Source organism: Hypanus sabinus, chromosome 1, assembly GCF_030144855.1.
Source record: "Hypanus sabinus isolate sHypSab1 chromosome 1, sHypSab1.hap1, whole genome shotgun sequence".
NCBI classification, from domain to species: Eukaryota; Metazoa; Chordata; class Chondrichthyes; order Myliobatiformes; family Dasyatidae; genus Hypanus; species Hypanus sabinus.
Window position 1 is genome coordinate 174,040,217 of NC_082706.1, and position 26,951 is coordinate 174,067,167.

The following is a 26,951-nucleotide window of genomic DNA, read 5'->3' on the forward strand; positions in this document are numbered from 1 at the left end:
TTATTAACAGAAAAGTGACCAGCCATCAGCATAAAATATTGACAATCAATGTAGTATGATAACGGCAAACATTTAAAGTGGAGTTCAGAGGTGCAGTAAAAAAAATTCTCTGTTATAAGACTGGAACAAACAGCAATAATAGGGCTTCATGACTCAATCAAGAAATAGGGCAATAACTAAGGATAAGAAAAGAAGCTTATATTATGTACGTAGCCAAGGACTGTGTAACGTGAGGGGATTTGGGAGAAGTAAAATAAATGTGAAGACACAATCTATAAAATTAGGTTAATAACGAACATAAAATAATAACATTCTCAAGGGTCTAGAAGATGCAGAGTGATTATTTCTACTTGTGAAGAAGAGCTTAACTAGTTAACATCATTATAAGATAATGCCTAAGTAAAACCTCAAAAACAAAAGTGTGCAACAAATCTGGAAGAAAATGAGGTGGTGGAATCAAAGATTGAGATGGGTGGAGATTTGTGGGGGGGTGGGGTTCAAAACAAGCATGAAGTGGTTAACATAAAAAATTCTTGCAGCTGCTAGAAATCCAGAGCAACACACACAAAATGCTGGAGGAACTCAGCAGGACAGGCAGCATCTGTGGAAATAATAAATAACTGACATTTCAGACCAAGACCGTTCATCAGGAATTGAAAGGAAGGTGGAAGATGCCAGAACAAGGAGGTGGGGGGGACAAGTTTACAATCTAGAAGGTGATAGGTGAAGGTCGGTGGGTGCGGGGGGATGAATTAAGAAACAAGGAGGAGGTAGGTGTAAAAGACAAAGGGCCGTAGAAAAACTAATTTGAGGAGACAATGGAAGAATGAAAAGGGGGATGTGATACCCAGGTGAGAAGAAGAGTTAAGAGGAGGGCCTGAGTAAGGGTATGAAAAAAAAAGAGAGGAGACAACTTACTGGAAGTTAGAGCTAATCTAAATGGAATATAATGTGTTGTTCTTCTAACTTGAGGTTTGCCTTATTGTACCAGAAGAGGAGACCCTGGACTGACATGTCATAATGGGGCTTGAAATTGAAATGGTTGGCCAACAGGAAATCCTGCCTTTTGTGGATGGAACAAAGCAGTCCCCCGATCTACGATGGGTCTCACCAGGGTAGAGGAGGTCAATAGACAATTGACATTAGGTGCAGGAGCGGGCCATTTGGCCCTTCTAGCCAGCACCGCCATTCACTGTGATCATGGCTGATCATACACAATCAGTACCCCGTTCCTGCCCTCTCCCCGTATCCTTTGACCCCGCTATCTATAAGAGCTCTATCTAACTCTCTCTTGAATGCATCCAGAGACTGGCCTTCACTGCCTTCTGGGGCAGAGCATTCCACATATCCAGCACTCTCTGGGTGAAAAAGTTTTTCCACATCTCTGTTCTAAATGGCCTACCCCTTATTCTTAAACTGTGGTCTCTAGTTCTGGACTCACCCATCAGCGGGAGCATGTTTCCTGCCTCCAGTGTTTCCAATCCCTTAATAATCTTATATGTCTCAATCAGATCCCCTCTCATCCTTCTAAATTCCAGTGTATACAAGCCCAGTCACTCCAATCTTTCAACATATGACAGTCCCGCCATTCTGGGAATTAACCTTGTGAACCTACGCTGCACTCCCTCAATAGTAAGAATGTCCTTCCTCAAATTTGGAGACCAAAACTGCACACAATACTCCAGGTGGGGTCTCACCAGGGCCCTGTACAGCTGCAGAAGGACCTCTTTACTCCTATACTCAATTCCTCTTGTTATAAAGGCCAGCATGCCATTAGCTTTCTTGGGAGCACTGGATACAGTCGGCAATCCTAACAGATTCTTAGGTGAAACATTGACTCACCTGGAAGGATTGTTTTGGGCCCTGAATGGAGGTGAGGGAGGTGGTGGAGGGGCAGGTGTCACATTTATACTTACAGGGATAAGTGCCAGGAGGGAAATTAATGGGGAGGAGCTAATTGACAAGGGGATTATGGAGGGAGCAATCCCTGTAGAAAGGGTAAAGTTGGGCGGAGGGAAAGATGAGTTAGGATCCCGTTGAAGATGGAAAGCTAGGAATGCTCTGGTGAGTAATTTGCCTCCTAATCCCCAAAGCCTGGCAACCACCTACAAAGCTCAAGCCAGGGGTGTTATTGAGTACCCTACTTGGATCAGTTCAATAACACTTAAGAAACTGAACACCATTCAGAGCATAGCAGCCTGATTGATGATCATTCACAATTATTCACACCACCACCATCACATTGTAGCAGCAGTTTGGACCATACACAGGATGTACTGCAGCAATAAGTCAGCATCTTCCAAAGCTATGATCACTACCAGTCACAAGGACAGTGGAAACACCGCCATTTGCAAGTTGACCTCCAAAGCTACACATCTTCCTGACATAGAAGTACATTGCCATTCCTTCACTGGTGGGTCAAAGCCTTGCAGCTCTTCCAGAACAGCTTCGTAGGTAAGAACCCATACATTGACTGCACTGGTTCAAGAAGGCAGCTTGCCATCAATTTGTCAAGGGCAACTAGATGTGGGGCTTCGCAGGCTAACCCAGCATCCCTTGAATAATAAAGAAGATAACAAAGACACCCATTTGAAAGGAGAGCGCTAATCCTTTTCAATAACCGAGAAATTTCAGCATAGTACACTGATGGGGCTTTAACATGTAGTTAGTTCCTAGTTGCATTGCTGCCCAACCATAAATTGTAGCAGTCCTTGGTTGCTCTTAATCTGGGCATTCATTTCACCTCCAATCAATGTGAGAGGGATGTGACATTTTGTTCCAAAAATAACCCTGCCTTGTTACAATTAAGCACTTGTCTAGGCAGAAAAAGAAAATTCTCAAATAATTTCAGCCAACACTTCTATAAATTCCTTGGATGCCTCCTAATCATAATTAACAGCTTCACTACTTTGTTCATGTTATACAAATCCACATGAGCCTTTAACCAACAAAATCCTTGACTTGCCAAAACTTTCTGTTTTATCCTTAATTCTCAGGTTTTTTAACCTCATGGAACATCCTGAAACAAACTGTTTATTTTGATTCGCAATTGAGTCAATTTTTTTTAATTTCCAGAAACACGAGATTGGGGCTTGATATCTGCACTGGATTTTATTGGCTTTGAGCTTTCATGTTCTTTAATCCATTCTTTATCATTCAGAATGAATGTGGCTGAACCCAAAGCAGGCAACATCTAGTTAATATTTCTAATGTATTGTCACTGATAAAATATTTTCCCCTTACTGTGATTATTTGATACTTTCTTCCTTCCCCCTTCACATATGTTTACAAAGGGAAAAGTTGAAATTGCTTCATCCTCTCACGCAGTTATCTGTGTAACAGCCACAACAGACAGTGGCATAAAAATAATTATATACCCTACCTACTCTCATGAGCTCTAGTAGTTCTCAATTTTGTATACCTATCCACAAAAGTATATGCAGATAGAAAATATTTACGCAGTCTAATTTGTCTAAGTAGCATGTTATGCAATCTTGAGAGAATCTCTTAATGGACTTTCAGGGTGCTGAGCATCTGTGAACTAGTACCCAGACTGCTGTATACTCATCAAGCGACTGCAGATTTATACCTTTCAACTTGCTTTCCAACTTATTAATCATGATTTCTGGATGCATCCTGCTTCACAGTTAGGGTAGACCCACCAGAGATGATTTTAGGAGAAATCCTGCAAACTGTTGTTATTGACTTCAAACCCTAGAAGACCATCTAATCATGTGATGGTTACTTGCTGCCCTCCAGTTAATAAAATACATTGATGTCTTCAACACAACCTGAGCTGGCTGAGGCAGAGTCTGGAGCAGGAGTCAGGAGGACCAACATGGGATAAATTTACTTCATCCTTTCTAGGTACATCTATCTTGCATGGTTGATAAAAGTGATTACTAAACGAACCTTGGAGACAAAATACTGCGATGTGAACTGCAGGCATTATTATGTGGCATTTATCATCCTGAGTGAAATAGATTCAATATAGATTTAGCAACTCAAAGCTATGTGTTCATGATCCAGTGTAAATCATCAGCAACAGCACAACTATAGTGCCTATAAAAAGTATTCACCCCCCACCCCCCGAGGTTTTCATGTTTTATTGTTTTACAGCACTGAATCACGGTGGATTTAATTTGTTTTTTTTCAACACTGATCAACAGAAAAGGCTCTTTCATGTCAAAGTGAAAGCAGATCTCTACAAAGTGATCTAAATTAGTTACAAATATAAAGCAACATAATGGATTGCATAAGTATTTATCCTCTTCCAGTCAGTATTTAGCAGATGCCCCTTTGGCAGCAATTACAACCTTGAGTTTGTGTGGATAGGTCTCTATCAACATTGCACATCTGGACACAGCAATTTTTCACCCATTCTTCTTTACAAAACTGCTCAAGTTCTGTCAGATTACATGGGGATTGTGAGTGAATACCCCTTTTCAAGTCCAGCCACACATTCTCAATTGGATTGAGGTCTGGACTCTGACTTGACCACTCAAGGACCTTCTTTGTTGTTTTTAAGCCATTCCTGTGTAGCTTGGCTTTATGCTTGGGGTCATTGTCTTGCTGGAAAACAAATCTTCTCCCAAGTCTTAGTTCTCCTGCAGACTGCATCAGGCTTTACCTCCAGGATTTCCCTGTATTTTGCTGCATACATTTTACCATCTACCTTCACAAGTCTTTCAGAGCCTGTTGAAGTACAGCATCCACACAGCATGATGCAGCCACCACCATGCTTAGGGATGGAATGGTGTTAGGGATGTGGATGGTGTGTTTTTGATGATGTGCGGTGTTTGGCTTATGCCAACATAAGAGTTCAGTTTGATGTCCAAAAACCTAAATTTTAGTTTCATCAGACCGTAAAACCTTACAGCTGACTTCAGGGACTCCCACATGCCTTCACTGGACTTTTTTTTTCCAACAGTGGCTTTCTCTTTACCACTCTCCCATCTTAACTACTGAAACTTGTATACTATAGGTCTCCTGGTGGCCTCCATCACTATGCCCTTCTTGCACAGTCATACAGTTTTTGATGGCAAATTTACAACTGTGCCATATTCTTTCCATTTCTTACTGATTTACTTAACTGTATTCCAAGGGATATTCAGTGACTTGGAAATTTTCTTGTATCCATTTCCTGACTTGTGCTTTGCAACAACCTTTTTGCAGAGTTGCTTGGAATGTTCTTTTGTCATCTTGGTGTAGTTTTTGCGAAGCTACTGACTCACTAGTATATGGACCTTCCAGATACAGGTGTATTTTTACTATAATCAATTGAAACACCTTGACTGCATACAAGTGATCTCCATTTAACTAATTATGTGACTTCTAAAACTAATTGGCTACACCAGTGATAATTTTGTGTTATATTAAGGGGGGGGGGTGAATGAATTCTTATGCAATCAATTATTTTGTGTTTTATATTGGTAATTAATTGAGATCACTTTGCCAAGATCTGTTTTTCACTTTGACAGTAAGAGTCTTTCTCTGTTGATCAGTATCAGAAAAGCCAAATTAAATCCACTGGTTCAGTGTTGTAATACAATAAAACATGAAAAACTTACGGGGGTGGAGTGAATACTTTTTATAGGCACTGTATATTCCATAATAACTGATGACACTAGAGTTCAATTTGCAACTTTTTTCATCAAATCAGTTGAGCAGCCCTGGAGGAGTTTAGAAAACTGGGCCAGGAGCAGCATCTGCCTGTGTGGTAGTTAACTGCATGTGCACCATCTACAAAGATAAGTAACACCTCATGAAGGTTTCAGTAGAACATCTGATATTCATGGCTGTTTATTTCGTGAAAAACTAAAAGATGCATGGGAGTGTTATCACCTGTAAATTCTCTTCAAGCTTCACAGCATCCTGATTTTAAAATGTATCCTAATTATTGGTCTTAAACCAGCAACAACATCGAAAGTTACTGTGAAATTATATCCTTAAGACTGCAGAGGTCTGGACCATCTACCACTTTAAATATAAATGCTGGTCAAACCATATGCATTCATATCCCTTTTTGTAGGCTATAAATAATCTCTGGAATACTTTAAAAGCTCCAATATTTCACACCTTAATATTTTTAATTTGTGCATTCATTTTAATGATTTTTTATTTCTATAGAGGGGTATGCAGGACTGCATGTATGACAAATCCAGATACTATCGAATGCAATTATGATATACCTCCTTTGGGCTTGTAATTGCAAATATGAAAGCAATTACAGAATCCCATTCACTATTGTCATGGGCTTTATATATGCATACCAATCTGTGTTCCAGCTAATGATTTCTCTTGTTTAAGGAATAAAATATTTCATGATTATTTTAAAACAGTATTTGAAGGATGTGGTCATTCCAGCAGTGATGTATTTAATTACTTTTCACTTTTGCTTTACAAGCATTGCCATCTGCAAGGATATTATTCTTTTACGTGCTTTAGTAAGATGTATAACATTTTCTTTAATGATGTAGTTTGATAATCTCAATGATCAGTATGGGCAATTCTGAATATTAGAGATTGCTGTGTCTCATTGAGCTTGATATATTCTTGCTTTCACATCAATGGCTATCAATTGAACAAATACATATTGACTTTATTATCTTTAAGACCAGGAATTACTAGGGTATTTTGAAATCGTGTAGACGATTTTTCTGCTAAGGACCTTCCTGGATTCCAAGGTCTACTAATGCACCAACTGATGCTATACTAATCCTAGTTGATGGCATTAATTCCAAATCCCCTGCACCCTGCTCATTCAAGTCTTAAGTATTGTTACTGTTCCAGCCTCTGCCATAAATAGTAGTTCATTCCAGAAAACTACAAATTTTTGTATGAAAAATATATACTTCGGATCCCATTGGACTTCCTCCCACTCAACTTAAACCTATGCCCTTCAGTTTTAGACACCTCTACTACTAAAAGTAAGGGCCACTATTCAGACTACTCCTGTCCAAGTCTCTTCATTCTGGGGGAAAATGAACAAAGTCCATGCAATCTCTCTTTATTTTTATTTATTTAGAGATACAGTTCAGTTAAGGACTCTCCAGCCCACTGAGCTATGAAGGCCAGCAGCCCACTAATGAAATCATGTCCTAATTGCAGGACAATTAAACTCAAGATTTCTAATCCAGGCCACTTCCATGTTAATCTTGTTTGCGCTCTCTAGTTTAATTACATATTTCATTAGTCTGGAGACCAGAACTGCACAGAATGCTCCCAGGTGCATACCAACCAACATTTTGTACAACTAACTTTTCCCAACTTTTATGCTCTCATACTGGATGTCCATTGGATATTTTCTTTCTGAGATGCCTATACTTTCTCAAGTGAAAGCAAATCAAGCATGTTTGTTGAGGTTATTAACATTTCACCTAGCTGTGGTCTTATTTGGAGATAATGGACTGGAAGAGAACTGAACTTGATCCACAAGTGCCAGTGAGATGTACAAAATATTAATTTCATAAATAAAAAGAAAATCAATTTTAAATGGTTACAATTATACTTCAAAATAGAGAAAGTTGGTCACTTGAAAATTATAGGAAGGTAAAGAATTGATTAAATCGTATAGAATCTATAACAGTTTTAGAGCAAAATAAGTTCCCTATTCATGAACTTCTAAATATTCCTATACAACAAATTTATTTGTAATTTTCTGCCAAAAATGTTTCCTTTTCATTTTGTGATTTCTTAAATAGTTTAACTTTTGCTTTGTAGTTTCAACTAATATTGGCAAAATAAATGTATGCACATAAGATTATTAATCCCAAATAGATTAATTCTAATGGTCTTCAAAACAGCCAGTCACCCATTATTTGGTGAAGTGGTGTTCTCTTCCATATGAAGAAAGCACCTGGGAACTGAAACTTGACACAGACCAAGACAAAATTGAAGAATTTCAGCAGCTACAAGCCATGACACCAAGAACAGAGTATATGGTAAGATCAAAATTCTGTGTTTGTGTTTCAGGCTTCTTTTTTTTTAAAACTTAAGGTTTGATTTGGGTATGAACAGAAGTTGGTTTAATGGGAAAAGAGAGTCTTGTGGAAATGAGTAAATAATGACCAATCAATAAATCATTGGCACCATAAAAAAATAATCTTTGACATTAAATGTTTATTCATAACAAAAATTGTATTTTTTTCAACGCTTAAAGGGTGAGCTAAGCACTGTTAAATGTATTTGTGAATTTGTAAAATGTGCTTAAAGATTGTTTTTTACATCAATTGTTTGTTACTGAGCATGAACTAATGTATTTCATAAGTGCCAGATAAGACACTTACAACAATTACAGCATATGGGATTGCAATTTCAACTTAAGGGTTAGAATGCAAAGTTCTGGGATCTACAGTGGCAGCAGATTTTGTTTAGTGGGGCACGATATTTAAAATCCTTGTGATAATGCTGTTATTTAAACATATGACAAGTTTTCCATTTTAATTAAACTCCAGCAAAAGACCAACTGCTTAGGTCAACCACTCTCGTCTAGCACCATCCATTCCAACAATGTTTTGTCGTTCATTCCGCTAGTGTGATGTTGCTATGTCGTTGCACATAGTTGACTTTTGGCTTTCCTATAAAATCCTTCTGATCCTGAGGTATTAATCACCTCCACTTGAAGTGATAAGATTTGAACAAATTCAATAAACAGGGGTCTGCTGGTATTTTGGAGAGGGAGGTAGAGTTGATTAAATGTAAAGAAAAGAAAATTTCTGCCCCATTCTGGGAAGAATATACCAGGATATGTGATTGAGGTAACGTAAGGAAGAACTACCTTAATTCCTAGCATAGAGTTAGGGATAGAGTGGAATGGTTTGTCCTTTAGAAGAGATTAAGTAGACTGGGCCGAGGTTTCTAATAACTGGGAAGTCTAGAAATTGTGGATGTAGTTTCTCCCTGAGTGGTGCTCATTCATTATTGAAATGGAACCTGAAACACTTTGGCTTAGTCACTGAATAAGCTCATGAGGTGTTACTGAACTTTGTAGATGGTGCACACTGCAGATAAATACCACCCAGGCAGATGCTGCTCAACTGATTTGATAAACTTTTGGAAATTAATAGAATTGAGTGTGGTGTTAATACAACAGTTAAAGTAAATAAACCTATATGTTTTAAAGTTTATAAGAACGAGAGGTGATCTGTATGACATGGTAAATGTCGCTATTTTCATTAGTGGCAATATCTCAAATAAAGTGACACAGTTGGAGTATTGCAATGTGAAACTAAGCATGTTGGGATCACTTGTATGGGCTGATGAACCTCTACCTGGAGCATTATGGAGGCTGTATTAATGAGAAAGCGGACAAGTTTTTGGAAAGATCAATGAATTGAGGGCTTAGGAAATGGCACTGAGTGAACCTGGATCGTATAAGCTTTCATCATGGTGGGGTTAGGGGCGAGTGGCCCACTCCTCTGTTATTATGCTCTTGTGTTAATGATGAAAGATGGCACAGAATTAAGATAGCCATTATCTTACTTATTGGCCACGCAGCTACAAGGAAGTAAACAGCCAACTCTGCTTCCTGCTAAAGCTCCAAGAAATCTTTTCTTTTAAAGAAGTCCTTTTTGGGGGGAAAATAGAGAATTGAGTTTCTCTGAAGGAGATAAAAATCAGGAAGTGTTATTAAAGCTTTACATGCCATCAATTGAGATCTTGAAATATTCTACACGGTTCTAGAAACTTTTAATGGATGAGTGATTAATGTCCTGAAAATGATTTGGTTTAAATCATTTGAATGCCATTTAGGAGCACTTGGGTATCAAGGCCGAGGCTTGAAAAAGAATAATGATCTTAAGAGGTTTTTAAAGTTTTTAGAGGTAATGGTCAAAAGAATATTCAGAAGTTGGTTTCTGCGTCTTTATTGGAGGTTATTAGAACATGGAATGCTTTCTCATAAGCGCTAATGAGAGAAAGAAAAGCATTTTGTTATTGGATAAACTTTTCAAAGGATTTCTTGAGAATGGCAAAGTAAGGTTAGTAAGTTGAGTTGAAGACCTAGCTTTGGTTTAATGGAGCACATATTTGCCAGCTGTGCTTAGAATATTATTGAAATGATGATGCATTCTTGGTTGTAGTATAGAAATACTTAGGCTTTTGCAGTAATTGAGAAAGTTATCAGTAAACCAGACAGAAAGGGAGCTTAAAGGAGTCAAAAGCTTTTGGATTCTGATTTGGAAAATTAATTAAGGAACTTGGTCGGAAGCTGATTAGAGAGTAATGTGTACTGATGAAAAAGAGACACCCTTGTTAATTTTACATGTCTGGCCCAGTTCCATAAAAATATTAATATTTGCCTGTGTCTGAAAGGAACGACCACGTCCAGAATTCTGGACCAAGTTGGAACATTCTAGAGATTATAAAAACGGCAATCAACTCAGGGAATACCAGCTGGAGGGCGTAAACTGGCTACTCTTCAATTGGTACAACAGGTGGGTTGTTTTGATTTCAAAATAGTGTGGAGTATGTAATGAAACTGTTTAATCTCTTCAGTTCTGCTGAAGACTCGTATTTGGTAACTTAAATGCTAAAACCTGACTAGTATTGCTTGGCTACAGTATTGGACAGAAACTTAACAACTCACATTAATAAGGGAACATCACAGTAGTGTAGCTGTTAGAGTGCTGCTATTACAGCTCGGGCATCAGAGTTTGGAGTTCAATTCTGAAGACATCTCTAAGGAATCTGTATTTCCTCCCACAGTCCAAAGATATACCAGTTAGTAGGTTAATTGGTCATTGTAAATTGTTCCTTGAGTTAGGTTAGGGTTAACTCGAGTTTGCTGTGCAGCCTGGCTCGAAGGGCTGGAAGGCCTGTTCCACAATGTATCTCAAAAAATGAAAAATACAATTACTCTATTAACTTGGCAAAGCACCTGGGTGCAAAGCATGAACTTGATGGTCAAAATTTTTTTTAAAGAGAGGTGAGAATGTGGACCTTATGCCCGGAATGTAATAATAATTGCTTCTGTCAACAAAAACTTGCAGTAATTAATAGTTTGGAACTATCAAGCATCATCTATGACAGGTTTTTTCACAAATAGGCAGTAAGACACAAAGTCTGCTCCACCTTTTCATCATGGCTGATCCATTTTCTCTTACAACAGCATTCTTCTGCCTTCTCCTTGTAACCTTTAATGCTCTGACTAATCAGGTACCTGTCAAGCTGTGCTTTAAATATACTCAATGACTTGGCTTCCACAGCTGTCCATGGCAATGAATTCCACAGATTCACTACCCTCTGGCAAAACAAATTCCTCCTCATCTCTGTTCTAAATGGATGGCCTTCTATTCTGAGGCTGTGCCTTCTGGTGCTCAGCTCCTCCGTTGTAGGAAATTTTGACATTCATTCTGTTCTATACCTTTCAATATTCAATAGGTTTCAATAAGATTCCCCCCCCCCCCCCACCCCCTTCATTTTTTTTCCTAAACTCCTGCAAGTTTGGGCCAGGTTGACTTGTGAAGGACTTTTTCAAGAGCAAACGAACAATTCCAGGTGGGTTTGGAAGTGACATCGGATGTCCGTCAACTCTGGCAGGGTTTGCAGGACATCCTATAAAGCAAAACCCAACATCATGAATGGCAACAGTGCTTCACTACCAGACATTCTTAATGCCTTTTACGCAAACGTTATCTATAAATTTGTTGATAATACAATCATTGTTGGCAAAATCTCAGATGAAGAGGAGAGGGCATACAGGAGTGAGATATACCAGCTAGTTGGATGGTGTTGCATTAACAACCTTGTACTCCAAGTCAGTAAGATGAAAAAGCTGATTGTGAACTTCAGAAAGGGTAAGACGAGGGAACTCGAGTCAATCCTCATAGAGGGATCAGAAGTGAGCAATTTCCAGCTTCTGGGTGTCAGTATCTTTGAGGATCTAACCTGGTCCCAACCTATCAATGCAACTATCAAGAATGCCTCTGCCATAGACCTATTGTGGCTATATTTCATTAGGAGTTTGAGAAGATTTGGTTTGTCAACGAAAACACTCAAACTTTTACAAATGTGGTGTGGAGAACTTTGACTGGCTACATCACTGGGGGGGCGGTGGTGTTGACTACTGCACAGGATCGAAGGAAGCTACAGAAAGTAGAAAAATTAGTCACCTCCATCATGAGTACTAGCCTCTGTAGTATCCAAGACATCTTCAAGGAGTGGTGCCTCAGAAAGGTAGTGCCCATTATTAAGGACCCCCATCACCCAAGGCATGCACTTTTCTCACTGTTACCATCAGGAAGGAGGTACGGAAGCCTAAAGGTACAGACTCAGCGATTCAGGAGCAGCTTCTTCCCCTCTGCCATCTGATTTCTAAATGGACATTGAGCCCATGAACAGTACCTCACTTCTTTATTATTTCTGTCTAAGTCCTTCTGAAGATTGAGTTTTCTGCTTCCTTAACACTACTCACATTGTCTGCAAACTTGGCATCAAAGCCATTAATTCCGTCATACACATCATTGACAGATAACTTGAAACGAAACAGTCCCGACACCAACCCCTACAGAACAATGGCAACAACATCTTCTCCACAATCTCCATCGGCACAGGTGCACTGCAAGACTGTGTGCTTAGTCCTCTGCTCTGCTCACTTTACTCATATAACTGTGTGACTAAGCGGAGCTCCAACGCCATATTTAAGTTTGCTGATGACACTACTGTTGTTGGCTGGATCAAATGTGGTGATGAATCAGCATATAGGAGGGAGATCGAAAATCTGGCTGAATGATTCCACAACAACATCCTCAATGTCAATGCTCATTGCTTAATGTCGGCAAGACCAAAGAGCTGATTATTGACTTCAGGAAGAGGAAATTGGAGGTCTATGGGCTAATCCTCATTGGGGTATCAGAAGTGGAGAGTTTCATCAACTTTAAATTCCTTAGTGTTACCATTTTGGAGGACCTGCCCTGGGCGCAGCACGTAAGTGCAGTTATGAAAAAAGCATGGCAGTGCCTCTGGATCATTAGAAGTTTGCGAAGATTCGGCATGCATGTAAAACCGTGAGAAACTTCTATTGATGTATGGTGGAGAGTATATTGACTGGATGCATCACAGCCTGGTCTGGAAACACCAATGCCTTTGAATAGAAAACCATACAAAAAAAAGTAATGGATATGGTCCATTCCATCACAGGTAAAGCCCTCCCTACTATTGATCAGATCTAAACGGAGTGTTGTTGCAGGAAAACTGCATCCATCATCAGGGGCCCCCACCACCCAGGTTATGGATACTTTTCGCTGCTTCCATCAGGAAGAAGGTACAGGAGCCTCAGGGTTCACACCATCAGGTTCATGAAGTTATTGCCCACGAACCACTGAAGATAATTCTGCTCAATTTCACTTGCCCCATCATTGAGTGGTCCCACAAGCTATTCACTCACTTTCTAGGACTCTTCATCTCATGTTCTCTATTTATTGCTTATTTGTTCGCAAACAAAGTCTTTTTTTGTAGTTTTTTGCATATTGGTTGTTAGTCCACCCTTTTGGATGTAGTCTTTCATTAATTCTATTAATGGTTTTTGGATTTACTGAGCATGCCCTCAAAGAAACGAATCTGAGGGTTGTATGTGGTGACGTATATGTATTTCAATAATAAATTTACTGTGGACACCACTATTCACTGTCGTCCAACCAGACAAGGCCCCTTAATTCTCACTCTTTAATCATGCCAGTCAGCCCGTCTTCTATCCATGCTGGTATTTTTCCTGCAGTACCGTAGGCTCTTGTTAAGCAACCTCATGTACAGCACCTTGTCAAAGACCTTCTGAAAACCAAATAAACCATATCCACTGACTCTCCTTTGTCTATATGTCCTGTTATTTTCTCACAGATTTCCAATAGGTATGTCAGGCTAGATTTCCCTTAAGGCAACTATGCTGATTTTGACCTATTATCATGTGCCTCCAAGTACCTGAAACTTCATCCTTAATAATGTACTTCAATATCTTTCCCAGCCTTTGAGGTCAAGGTAACTGGCCTATAATTTACTTTTTCTGCCTCCCTCCCTTAAAGGGTGGAGTGACATGTGCAATTTTCCAGTCCTCCAGAATCATTCCAGAATCTCGTGATTCTTGGAAGATCATTACTAATGCTTCAACATCCTACCCCTTTCAGAACCCTGGGGTATAGTGCATTTGGTCCAGGTGACTTAGAGTCACAGAACCATAGAGCACTACAGCTTAGAAACAGGCCTTTTGGCACATCTAGTCCATGCTGAACCATTAAACCGCCTGGTCTCATCAACCAGCACCCATTCCATGGCCCTGCACATTCCTCTCATCCATGTATCTATCCAGATTTCTCCTAAATGTTGAAATCGACCCTGCATCCTTATGCTGGCAGCTCATTCCACACTCAATGCTCTAAGTGAAGAAATTGCTCCCTCATGTTTGCTTTAAATGTTACACTTTTCTCCTTTAACCCATGACCTCTAGTTGAAGTCTCATCAAACCGCAGTGGAAAAGGCCTACTTGCATTTACCTTTTCTATACCCCTCATGATTTTGTAGACTTCTATCAAATCTCTCAATCTTCTACATTCTAGGGAATAAAGTCCTAACCTATTCAACCTTTCACTCTAACTCAGGTTCTTGAGACCCAGCAACGTCCTTATAAATTTTCACTGCATTCTTTTAATCTTATTTACATCTTTTCCATTGATCAGTGACTAAAACTAGACACGGTGCTCCAAGTTAAGCCTCGCTAAGGTCTTACACAATTTCAACATAACACCCCATCTCCTGTACTCAGTACTTTGATTTATGAATGCCAATGTGCCAAAAGTGTTTTTGACAGCCCTACCTGCATGTGGTGCCACTTTCAAGGAATTGTGGATCTGTATTCCCAGATCCTTCTGTTGTACTGCACTCAGTAAACTACCCTTATTGATCCTCCCAAAGTGCAACTCCTCACACTTGTCTGCATTAAATTCTATCTTCCTTTTCCAATCAAGACAAGCTTTGATTGTCTTGCTGTCTACTACATCCCCAATCTTGGTGTCACCACCAACTTGCTGATCCAGTTTACCATATTATCATCTAATCATTGATATAGGTGACAAACAACAATGAACCCAGCACCAATTCCTGTGGCTCATGACTAGTCACAGGCTTCAGTCAGTGGTAACCATCAACAAATACTCTCTGATCTTTTTGACAAAACCAGTGTCGAATCCAATTTGCTACCGCAACTTGAATGGAAGCAACTGAACCTTTATAACCAACCTCCCATGTGGGACCTTGTGAAAGGCCTTGCTAAAATTCATGTAGGCAACATTTAGTTCATCCACCATTTCTTCTGCCCCCCCCCCCCCCATTACTATCTCTTCAGCTCCATTTTCCAGCTACCTGATATCGACGCTTGTCTCTTTTTATTGTATATCTGTGGGGGAAAAATTGTGCCCTTTTTTATATTATAGGTCAGCTTATCTTCATATTTTATATTTTCTTTACTCGGGCTTTTATTGTTACTTTGTTTTTTATCAACTTCCCAATCCTCTTAACTTCTCACTACTCTTTGCTATATTGTATGCCCACTCTTGCTTTTCTGTTGTCTTTGACTTCCCTAGTCCGTCGTAGTTACATCATTCTCCCTTTAGAATACTACTTCATCTTTTGGATGTATCTACCCTGCACCTTCTGAATTGTCCCCAGAAACTCAAGCCATTGCTGCTCTGCTGTTATCTCTGTTAGTATCCCCTTCCAATCAACGTCAACCTGCTCCTCACTCATACATCCAATCCAGATTTCCTTTCCTCTAGTGGGATCAACCATCAGCCATTCTAAAGGCCATCTTGTCAGCTATCTGCATATTCCTTAAGTTTGTCATAACAAAGGGGAGTAGTAGGGATAAGCTCCCACTACCTGTTAAGTGCTCCCAGTTGCGTGTTATCTTAAATAGCCTCTGACAACCAGGCCCAGCTACTGGCCTTCATGTGTAGCTTAACTTCTAAGCCTAGCAGAACAGTTTCTACAGACAGAAGAAGGGGCAAAGGTGGATTACTGGCACCTTCAAACCAGTTGCTCCGGGCAGATGAGGCTTGTCAGCCATAGTGGGCAGCTCATGTCTGAACTCAATGCTCTGCTGCCATGCAGTTATACCCACTCATGGGGAAAACTTAGGGAGTAAACCCCGAGGAAATATCCAGAGTTGGAGTCCCAAAGAAATCGTATGCTGAGTTCAATGCTGACTGACAGCTTCTGCAATGCTGCTGGTGCTAAATGCTGCCTATCCTTTAGATTGATCAGCTGCGTGGTGAGCCTGCTGCATGGGCAACAACATGCTCTCCTTTTCATAGTGCTCTGGCTTGCGTAGGATGCAACATCCATGGTTGACCCCATGATTGCATTCTGAAATTCCCCATGACTATCGTAACTCTGACTTTTTTACATGCCTTATCTATCTCCCATTGCAATTTGTACCCCACAACCTGGGTACTGTTCAGAGGCCTGTATCTAACTCCCATCAGACTCATTTTACTCTTGCAGTTTCTTACCTTTACCCATAAGGATTGTATGACAACTCTTTCCAAGGATTTGTTTTCAGTTTTTACCAGCAGAGCCACCTTATCCCCTCTGCCTACCTAAACGTCTTTTTGATACAGTGTATCCTTGGATGTTAAGCTTCTAACTACGATCTTTTTTTCAACCATGACTCTGTGATGCCGACAACATTGTACTTTGAAGCAAAAATGTGGATCTTCCAGATCGTTCCAATTATTTTTTGAGGGTTTTGAACCCTCTCAAATTATTTGGCAGTCTGAAGCTTTCAAAAAAAAACTCTCAGAATTAAATCTTAGTAGATTCTTGCTTGAGTTTTAAGTGAAATTGGATGAAACAAAACACTGGAAAAAAATATTTTGCTTCCCAAATACTTTTGGGTATATCTTATGGATTTTGGTTTGCAGATCATGAAAACCACATCACCGTCTTTTTAAATATTGCCTATATTTGATCTTTCAATTCATAGTTCAAGTCAATTAAAATGTTGCCCACAATGTAAACTGAAAAGTTTTCTGTCTTGTCCAGGGAAGATGCTCCATAGCAGGACAGGCTTTAGAACGGCTATAACAGCATCATGCACACACTGTGCTACGCATTGCATTTACATTTGTATCGGCGATCACATTGATGTGCATGCTCTATGTGCATCCCATATTGTGTGTACTCATAATAAAGTAATTTATTTTCAGGAACATTTGTGATAGCAAAGTGCCTCACCACTGTTGCAACAGTTACAATCCTTTGTTGTATTTGTGGCAAGTATGTGCCTAAGTTTCAAAGATCAAGCATAACTCCCCTTATTAAGAAAGCCTATGAGCTCTACTTTGGGTGTAAAGTTGGTGACAATCAAAGCCTGGGCTCCTCACATTTGTTGCGCAACATGCGCTGTCAATCTTGGAGTGATGATATGGCAAGAGCAGAAGGATGACAGACTGCTATTTCTGTCTGACCACTGTGTCTGCTAAAAGCAAGAAATCCATTGAATACCCCAATCTCTTCGGCCATGAGACCAGTGCCACATTACGATTGTTTTCCAGTACTGAAGCCACCAAAGACATGGAGACTGGAGGAGAGAGATGAAGATGCCAGGATGCATGAGCCAGGAATGGAAAATGACACTGATACAGATTCTGAACAAGAAAGCCTCATCTGACACATTGATCTGAGTTGAATGTCCTGGTCAGAGGCTTTGATTTGTCGAAGACAAAAGCAGAATTACTGGATTCAAGACTGCAAGGATGGAATCTGCTCTCACCAGGCACAAAAATTTCCGTGAAGGATTTCAAAATTTGAGACAAGTGTTTCCAAAATAACTGATGCCGAGATTAAGGAAGGCATTTTTGTTGGTCCACAAATCAAACAGGTCATCAATGACATGCAATTTGAGGAGCCTCTAGTGCAGGGGTCGGCAACATTTACCACTGAAAGAGCCAATATGGACCCGTTTCCCACAGAAAAGAAAACACTGGGAGCCACAAAACCCGTTTAACATTTAAAATGAAATTACACTGCATACAATGGTTTTTTTTTTGCCTTTATGCTATGTATAAACAAACTATAATGTGTTGCATTTATGAAATTGATGAACTCCTGCAGAGAAAACAAAATTACATTTCTGCATGCAACAAAAACATTTTGAACTCCGAAAAAAAGACGTTGGGTTGAAGGTTACTCCATAGGTAGCCTACCTTGGATCGAAAAATTAAAAGAAAGCGCGCACTGGCGGGTGTCAGGCATTGGCAGTGGTGATGTATATTAATAGTGATAAAAAACACATTGTAGCAGTGTAGCGCTACACGCAGCGCTAAAGTAAAGACACTGCAGTCAAAGGTAACTTTATTCGAACTAAACAGCCTTGATTTAAAGCCTCCCTCAACCCGTCTCCGTGGGCGCGGATGCTCCAAAAGACACGTACTCACAAACCCCCGTTAGCCGGAACAGTGGCTAATTGTGAGCCAGTTCGGATGTGCCAGGAAATGGGGTCTCCAGAACGTTTTTAGATTGTACAAGATCACCATAATCTTCAAATTTCAAATTACATTTCAAAAACTAACAAACTACGGGGAGCCGCAGCACAGAGATCAAAGAGTCGCGTGCGGCTCCAGAGCCGCGGGTTGCCGACCCTTGCTCTAGTGGGACCAGGGAAAATTGCATGGAAGACATTAAAGATGTCGTTGAAAATTTTCTTTGCAACTACAGAACATCAAACTAAGTGCAGCTGGTTGACAACATGCTTCAAGTATGCAAAACCATAAAGTGTAAAAATATCACTAAAGATTAATTTTCTGCATTTCCATTTAGACCTCCTTTCAAATCATACCGCTATCAGGTGATGAGCATGGTGAAAGGTTTCACCAAGACATTACTGTCATGAAAAATTGTATCAGGGCCACTGGACTCTATCAAAGATGTCTGATAATCATTGGGTACTTATACCAAAAGCAGAAGAAACTGAGTACAAATAAAAATAATCAACAAGAAACTTTTAGCTTCGTTGAACTATAGCAAAGTGGTAGCACCGTTATGCAATTAAATGCATTATATTCAATAAAAGTTCAATTCTTGACTCTCCAAATTCCTAACTGATACAACTCGTCTGAACTTGTATTTGTGTTCAGCTTCAAGTTGTCTATCATAACCACACAAAAAATTCTGAGGAAGCAACACTTTTGGGGGAAAAAAATTGCTGTCCCGTGTTACCTTTATTAAGTAAGTGCAGCCAGAATCAGAAAACCATATTTATGAAAGGAAGGAAACTTAGAGTAATGGACTACGCAATGGAAAAGCGTAGCTATCAATAGAATTCTTGTATAGAATTACATTTTCCTATTGTCAATGTGGAGGTAAACTTCTTTTTCCTCCTTCCCTCCATCTTCAAACTGTTTTGCACTGCTTAAAATTCTTCTATGTTGAAAAAAAAATTGAAGATTGATTTAAATGTATTAAATATAATGCTTTTGATAATGTTTGGTTTCTGTCTTAAATTGAAAAGCAGGCCAAGAATCACCTGTACTGAGGAACTGCATATATTTGTACTGCATTGTAGTTACACATCATAAAATAATTTTAAGTTTATACACTGTTATTTTTATATCAACATAATTTTTGTTTTTTTTTCCAGCCAAAACTGCATTTTGGCAGATGAAATGGGATTAGGAAAGACTATTCAATCTATTACATTTCTGTATGAAATGTACTTGAAGGGAATTCAAGGCCCCTTCCTGATTATTGCACCCCTTTCCACCATCACTAATTGGGAGAGGGAATTCCGCACATGGACAGCAATGAATGTGGCCGTGTACCATGGCAGCCAGGCTAGCCGCCAAATGATTCAGGCATATGAGATGTATTTCCGGGATGCTGAGGTAAGGAAAACAGATTATAAAATCTTTCAGTATGTGTACTATTAAATCTGAGGTAAATACTTGTATTGTTAAGAGATTCTAGGGCATAATTATTATTTCAAATGATTAGTTTTGTAAAACTTCATCTATTGAAATACTTGTTGTTTCTTTTCGCACCTTGTGGCACATTGGGCCGAAATTGCACTTTTGCAATTTCCGTAGCATTTCAGGACCATTTGCCTTGAAATCCGATGCTGATGCCATTACACCACCGTCCAGCATTGAAATATTTACAGCTAGTAAATAGCTATTTCTGTTAACTCAATTATGTGACTTGGTAAATCTGTTAAATTATAATTGTACTACATTTGCTGTTCACAGAAAAACTGGAACTGGTAACAAAAATGAAATCTGTTACTGCTAACTCTTACTGCCTTCAAGAACTTAATGCATTTTGTTTCCTGATGCCAGTTCTGAATTTATGTTTTATTACTTTATAGTTATGTCCTTTTTTTCCCAGGAGATATGAATTTCAAGTTTACTGCTTTAAATATTTACTATTTCTACTAATCTACTATAATTTAATGAATTCCTTTTAAGTTCATTTGCTTTCAAAACTGAAGACAGATATTTTCCTGCCCTTTTTTTTTCCTGTTACCTGATCTGATGGTCAACTTTCTGTCTGTTTCTCTGCATTATTTTTAGGCATGAATGTTTTCTTGTCCTTGATGGCCAAACTGACTTCAGGGAAGTTTATCTGATCAGGCGAACTGAATAACTACCGTAAAATCTCCATTGCTCAATTATAGGATACTAATTCCAGAAATGAGTGCTCAAGTGCTTTATGGCTTATCATCTTTTGGCTTGGGGTGAAGGAGCAGATAATGAAGCAATATCTATACAAAAAACTAGCTATGCAAACGAGTGTAACTTACCCAGTTATTTCTAGAAATATGAGGAAACAGCAGAGCATCTATTTCAGCCCAGTTATGGTATGATATTGTAAACTATATGTGAGAATAGGGAGAAATCCTTAGAATGGTTAAAAATTGATCTACAAAAATAGTCCAAATAAAGTTAGCAAGATATTCAGAAACAGTAGTTTGCATAAAAGTAGGAAATGCCAGCAAGATTTAAATGCTCAAAAATAAGTGATTTCAGACTTGGAGGAACTCTTTCTTATGACTGAATAGTTGATAACCAGTGTGGAAATGTTTATCCTCTTGTGCACTAATCAGAAATTAAAATTGTGTAGTCTTTTGATTTCATTTACATTATCTCCCCCTCAGTCAAGACGTTCAATTGTTCTACATATTATTTTAATACAAAGCCATTATTTGTCTGAATTTTGTAATTAAAAAGTGTTTCTGTAACTACTCTTCAGCTATTTATCTTGCATTAGCTCTCAACCTTATCATTTGAGTTGTTAAAATATTTTGGCAAGAGTCATGTAGGTCAAAGGGGAAGTTGACTTTATCCAATACTTTTACTTAACTATTAAAACAATTTGTTACTTTGGTGCTACAAACATTTTATCAAAAGCTGGCATTATCAATATTTTTCAGTCCTTACCGTTCCAATGTCTTTATTTCACATCCTTTTTGTAACTGATTGATTTGCGCATATATAAAAAGTTTCAACATTTTATTTATTGATTGATTGTGATACAGTGCTCAATAGTCCCTTCCAGCCCTTTGAGCTGTGCCACCCAGCAACCCCCAATTTAATCTGAGCCTAATCACAGGATAATTTACAATAACTAATTAACCTACTAACTGGTACATCTTTGGACTGTAGGAGGAAACTGGAATACCCAGAGGTAACCCATAAGCTCACAGTGAGAATGTACAAACTCCTTATAGGCAACCCCAGGAATTGAACCCAGGACACTTACACTGTAAAGTGATGTGCTACTGTGCCACACTAATTAAAGAGCTACTGGATGTTGAGCCCATCTACTGGATGGATTGCAAACATTAAATTGTCTTAAATTCATGCAAAAATGTTTTGCAGTGTTCTTCACATGCGAATTGGTTTGATTCATCTTAATGTATTGCAGAATTGGAGCACTCCATATGTACAGTGGAATTATGTTAGTACTGAAGGATGTTAACAATCTGTGGATGAAAAAAGGTTCTGGTACTGAAGTAAACACAAAGTACACTGCAGATGCTGTGCTCAAATAAAGACATTCAAACAAGCTGTATGAACTCAGCAGGTCGGGCAGCATCCATTGAAAGGAGCAGTCAACAGATGCTGCCCGACCTGCTGAGTTCATCCAGCTTCTTTGTACGTCTTTATCTGGTACTGAAGTATTCCCAGGTCAGGGTTATTGAATTAGTAGGAGCATCAACCTTGAATTCTATTACATGAACTCAGTTCCAACTGTGCTACAAATTTTAACTGTTTCTCGTTTCATACATACTTCCTGAGCTATGGAGTAGATAAAGTAATGCTATCAGTATCTTCCTGTAGTGCAGGCTTTATTGGAGTCTTAATGTGCAGTTGGAAGTCTATAATGTATAACTGGGGAGCTGAAATTTTTTTTAAAATGAAAACTCTGTGGAAAGTTGCCCTTTCAATAGAGATTAGGTGCAGGAGTAGGCCAATTGGCCCTTCGAGCTAGCACCGCCATTCAATGTGATCATGGCTGATCATCAGTAACCCGTCCCTGCGTTCTCCCCATTTCCCTTGACTCCGCTATCTTTAAGAGCTCCATAACACTTTCTTGAAAGCATCCAGAGAATTGGCCTCCACTGCCTTCTGAGGCAGAGCATTCCATAGACCCACAACTCTCTGGGTGAAAAAGTTTTTCCTCAACTCTGTTCTAAATGGCTTACCCCATATTCTTAAACTGTGGCCTCTGGTTCAGGACTCCCCCGACATCGGGAATATGTTTCCTGCATCTAGCGTGTCCAATCCCTTAATAATCTCGTGTGTTTCAATCAGATCCCCTCTCATCCTTCTAAATTCCAGTGTATACAAGCCTAGACACTCCAATCTTTCAACATATGACAGTCTCACCATCCCAGGAATCAACCTCATGAACCTACACTGCACTCCCTCAATAGCAAGAATGTCCCCCCTCAAATTTGGAGACCAAAACTGAACACAATACTCCAGGTGTGGTCTCTGTACTACTGCAGAAGGACCTCTTTGCTCCTATACTCAACTCCCCTTGTTATGAAGGCCAGCATGCCATTAGCTTTCTTCACTGCCTGCTGTACCTGCATGCGTACTTTCAGTGACTGATGAACAAGGACACCTAGATCTCATCGTACTTCCCCTTTTCCTAACTTGACACCATTCAGATAGTCATCTGCCTTCCTGTTCTTGGCACCAAAGTGAATAAGCTCACATTTATCCTCATTAAACTGCAGCTGCCATGCATCTGCCCACTCACCCAACCTGTCCAAGTCACCCTGCATTCTCCTAACATCCTGCTCATATTTCACACTGCCACCCAGCTTTGTGTCACCTGCAGCATTCAAGTGTTGATAGAATGATGTAGTTTAGAAGGATGCTCATTTGTCTTTAAAAGAGCTATACAACTAGTCCCACTTTCTTTTCCTCCAAATGTATGTACAGTCTGTTTTTGGAAGGTGCTATTCAATCTAGTTCCTCTTCATTCAGTGTATTGCAAATCGTACTGCCTGGTATGCAGTAAATGTTGTCATGCTGCTTTTTCTGTTTTTGTCCCCATCTACTTTGGTTGCTAAGCTTACTGCCAGTAGCAAAATTTTCTCCATTAATATTGAAGCAGACTTGAATTTATCAACTTCACAGCTACATTGGGATGTCTCAATGCACCTGCAGCCAGTTAAACATTTTTGAGATATTGTCATGATTGTAGTGTTGAAAATTTTCTGATTTTTCCCTAATGCTTACTTTGTGGCTTTGTCCAGGTTCACTCAGAGTTCTGTACATGCCCAGGTGTCTTTATTCCTTCATCTATTTAATGATTTATTTATTTTATGTTTCTCTATTTCTTCTCCCTATAAAAATGAATTTCTTAACTCTTACAAGTATTAAGTTCCATCTGTTTTGCCTTACCTTGCCTCACCCATAACTTGCTGAAATTTGTTGCTTTCACTTTCCCTATCTAATCAGAAAACTTTAATCCCTGAAGATGTCTTAATGGTGACCCATGATGGAATCTCTATTTTCTCTCCAACTTGAAAGAAGAGAATTGATTTCAGTATGACTCCTTGCTTTCACTCCCTTAGCCTATTTTGTATGCAGCTGCTCTAGCTCTATGACTTTCAAAGTTGACTTAAGGATTCGTAATGGGGAATAATATACTGTATATTGGAATGGTAATGCCTGATAAGTGGATTAAAATAGTGTTTTTTTAATATCTTACAAATGTGTTAAGAGCATTTGAAAAGTTGTTGAGATGCTGTTTCATTTCTTACATCACCAGAAAATCTTATTTCTGTACAATTGTAAACTAATTATATCTGGCCATAGAACATTAAGTAGGTCATTGTACATGCAGCAATAAGGGATGAGACACCTGATAAGTAACTTTTCTTGTCCAACGTCTTTAATAGATAAATGGTGACCCGGTCATGTGGTCTCTTGCTTAATATACATATAGTAAATTAATTATTTTCAGCAGCTTTTTAATCAAAGTTCTGAATTCAGAAAATAAATTAATTCAACATTTCCTGTCTTAAGGGTCGTATAATTCAGGGAGCATACAAGTTCCATGCCATCATCACAACATTTGAAATGATTTTAACTGATTGCCCAGAACTTCGCAATATTGCATGGCGCTGTGTGATAATTGATGAAGCCCACAGACTGAAGAACAGAAACTGCAAGCTTTTGGAAGGACTAAAGCTAATGGATCTGGTTAGTATGTTTTCTGTAATAATGACCATTGTGGGAATGCTATGTTGGTGCCAGAATGTGCTGCCCCCAGCACATCCTCAGGTTGTGTTGGTTGTTAATGGAAATGGTGCATTTCACTCTATGTTTCCTTGTGCATGTGATAAATGAATTGTATATTATTGACAAATAATATCTAGCTTGTAATTTTGTTGAACATGGACAGCATTTTTAATTATGTTATTCAGGTTCAGTTATTTAACAGGTATGAATGTAATGACATTTTTGCTGCTGCAGGAGCACAAGGTACTGCTGACAGGGACACCATTACAAAACACTGTCGAAGAACTTTTCAGTTTGCTGAATTTCTTGGAACCCTCGAGATTCCCCTCGGAGACTAACTTCTTGCAAGAGTTTGGTGATTTGAAAACTGAAGAACAGGTATTCAATGAATCTTAAATTTATTTCTGAGGATGTTATTATAGTATATTCACTATGGCAAAGTCTTTTGCAATTCATGGAATAAAATGGAGCAACCAGTGAGCATCTGATCATATCTCAAGTCTATTTCCATTATAATAGGGTGGATCACACTAATGCTGGGACTCAAAGACATTTGTACAGAAACAAGTCCCTATGCCCATTTAGTTTCTGCTGATCATGGTTCCCATCTAAGTTAGTTCCATTTTCCCAAATTTGGTCCATATTCACCTTAACTTTTCCTATCCTCACTTCCTCTACAAAAGCTCTGTAACTAAATGTCCAATGATATGTGTTCATTTCAGCAACAGTATTTCCCACCCAGTGAATTTGTGCTGCAAGAACAATTGCAGGCTTTCCCATGTCGCAGGTTGAGAGATCTCAGTGAATCAGAGAAAGACTTTGTGCAAATCCAGTAATCCCACTTAATGAGTGGGAGAAAAGCTGCTGAGGGTGAGAGAAACTAAGTGGAGCTTTTGACTTAGTTCAAATCATTTAAATATAATGTCTAGTTCATTTTAAATAAAATAATAATTGTTTTTTTCTTTTTCAATATTTTTATTGATACAAAAAAGAATACAGGAGGATATATATCACATATCAATTACAATATATGTGAATCAAACTTATAGTCTCATTACCCTATATTCATATAAATTAAATCGTACTATTCAAAAGTAATAATTTTATTATTCAAAAAAAATCTAAACCCACTACCAAGAAAAGCTGTTTGGTAAAGAAAGAAAAAAGGAAAAAAAAAAATCCTTATTATATAGTAAAACATATTATTAGCCAACATCTGCACGATAACAAATCAGAGATTTTGAAAATAATTCAAAAAAGGTACCCACAATGTTAGAAAGTCTAGTCTTGATTCAGAAATTGAACAATGAATCTTCTCTAAATTTAAGCATGACGTAACATCGCTTAGCCATTGAGCATGACATTTTAGTGATTCTGTATTTTTGAAAGTCAGAGGTTCTTAGGCACTCAGCAATGAGGGGGACCTTTTGCAGTTATGAGCCTTCAACTATTGTCAATACTGTATTGTATTCTTTGAAAAAGCCTCCCTACTGCACTCTGCCATATTGGGGGGCAGGGCTAGTTTTGCAGGTGGTGTTGTCCAGTGGATGCAAACAAGTAGTGATTTAATGGTAACAGAAAATGAGCCCCAAGATAGTTTTAAATCTATGTGAAGGTTCTACCTATAAGTTTTAATTCCTTCAGGACAATGCTAAATGCTGGAGTATATGACTTAATATTTCATATAGAAGTATCTGCAATAGTCACTAAATTATTATAAGATCATCACAATACAGTATTTCTACAAACAACATGGTATTTGGAGCATTTATTTAGTAATATCTATGGTGTATGGCATTTTAGAAATGAGGTGTGGGATAAATTGAAGAAATGTGATCTATAACCCATTGTCGGTTCTTGTCTATCCAAACTTTTCAAATTTCCTTTACTACTCAAGCAATAAAGTCAGATCAGAGCATTTTGTTATCTTCAAGTATGTTTATTTTGTTTTTTTCCAGAGCAATAAATGATGCTGTAAGAACTAAGCAGTATCTATAGGGGCAAAAGGTTTTGGTCTCCAGAAATCAACTTTGAAATGCTTACATAATAACTGCAAGTCCTGGTGCAGGGTCTCGAAACAGAAAGCTGATTTGCTCCTTTTGCTTCCTGAAGTGCTGGTTTATTTGCCTAGTTCTTCCAGCATTCTGTAATTTGTCTTCGTGTATTTCCCTCCGATGTTGTTAAGTGGTATTCTGCTTTTTTTTT

The 26,951-nt window shown here is 38.7% G+C and overlaps 1 protein-coding gene across 5 annotated transcripts in view; it reads left to right on the top strand.

Moving 5' to 3' along the window:
- chd7 (chromodomain helicase DNA binding protein 7) overlaps positions 1 to 26,951 on the top strand; it is a 225,670-nt gene that overhangs the window by 134,960 nt on the left and 63,759 nt on the right. For all 5 annotated transcript variants that reach the window (XM_059981663.1, XM_059981655.1, XM_059981646.1 and 2 more), the window contains exons 10-14: positions 7,806 to 7,943; positions 10,315 to 10,436; positions 19,628 to 19,871; positions 24,531 to 24,707; positions 24,981 to 25,124. In XM_059981663.1, coding sequence (XP_059837646.1) covers positions 7,806 to 7,943; positions 10,315 to 10,436; positions 19,628 to 19,871; positions 24,531 to 24,707; positions 24,981 to 25,124 — 825 coding nt within the window. The remainder of the gene's footprint in view (positions 1 to 7,805; positions 7,944 to 10,314; positions 10,437 to 19,627; positions 19,872 to 24,530; positions 24,708 to 24,980; positions 25,125 to 26,951) is intronic.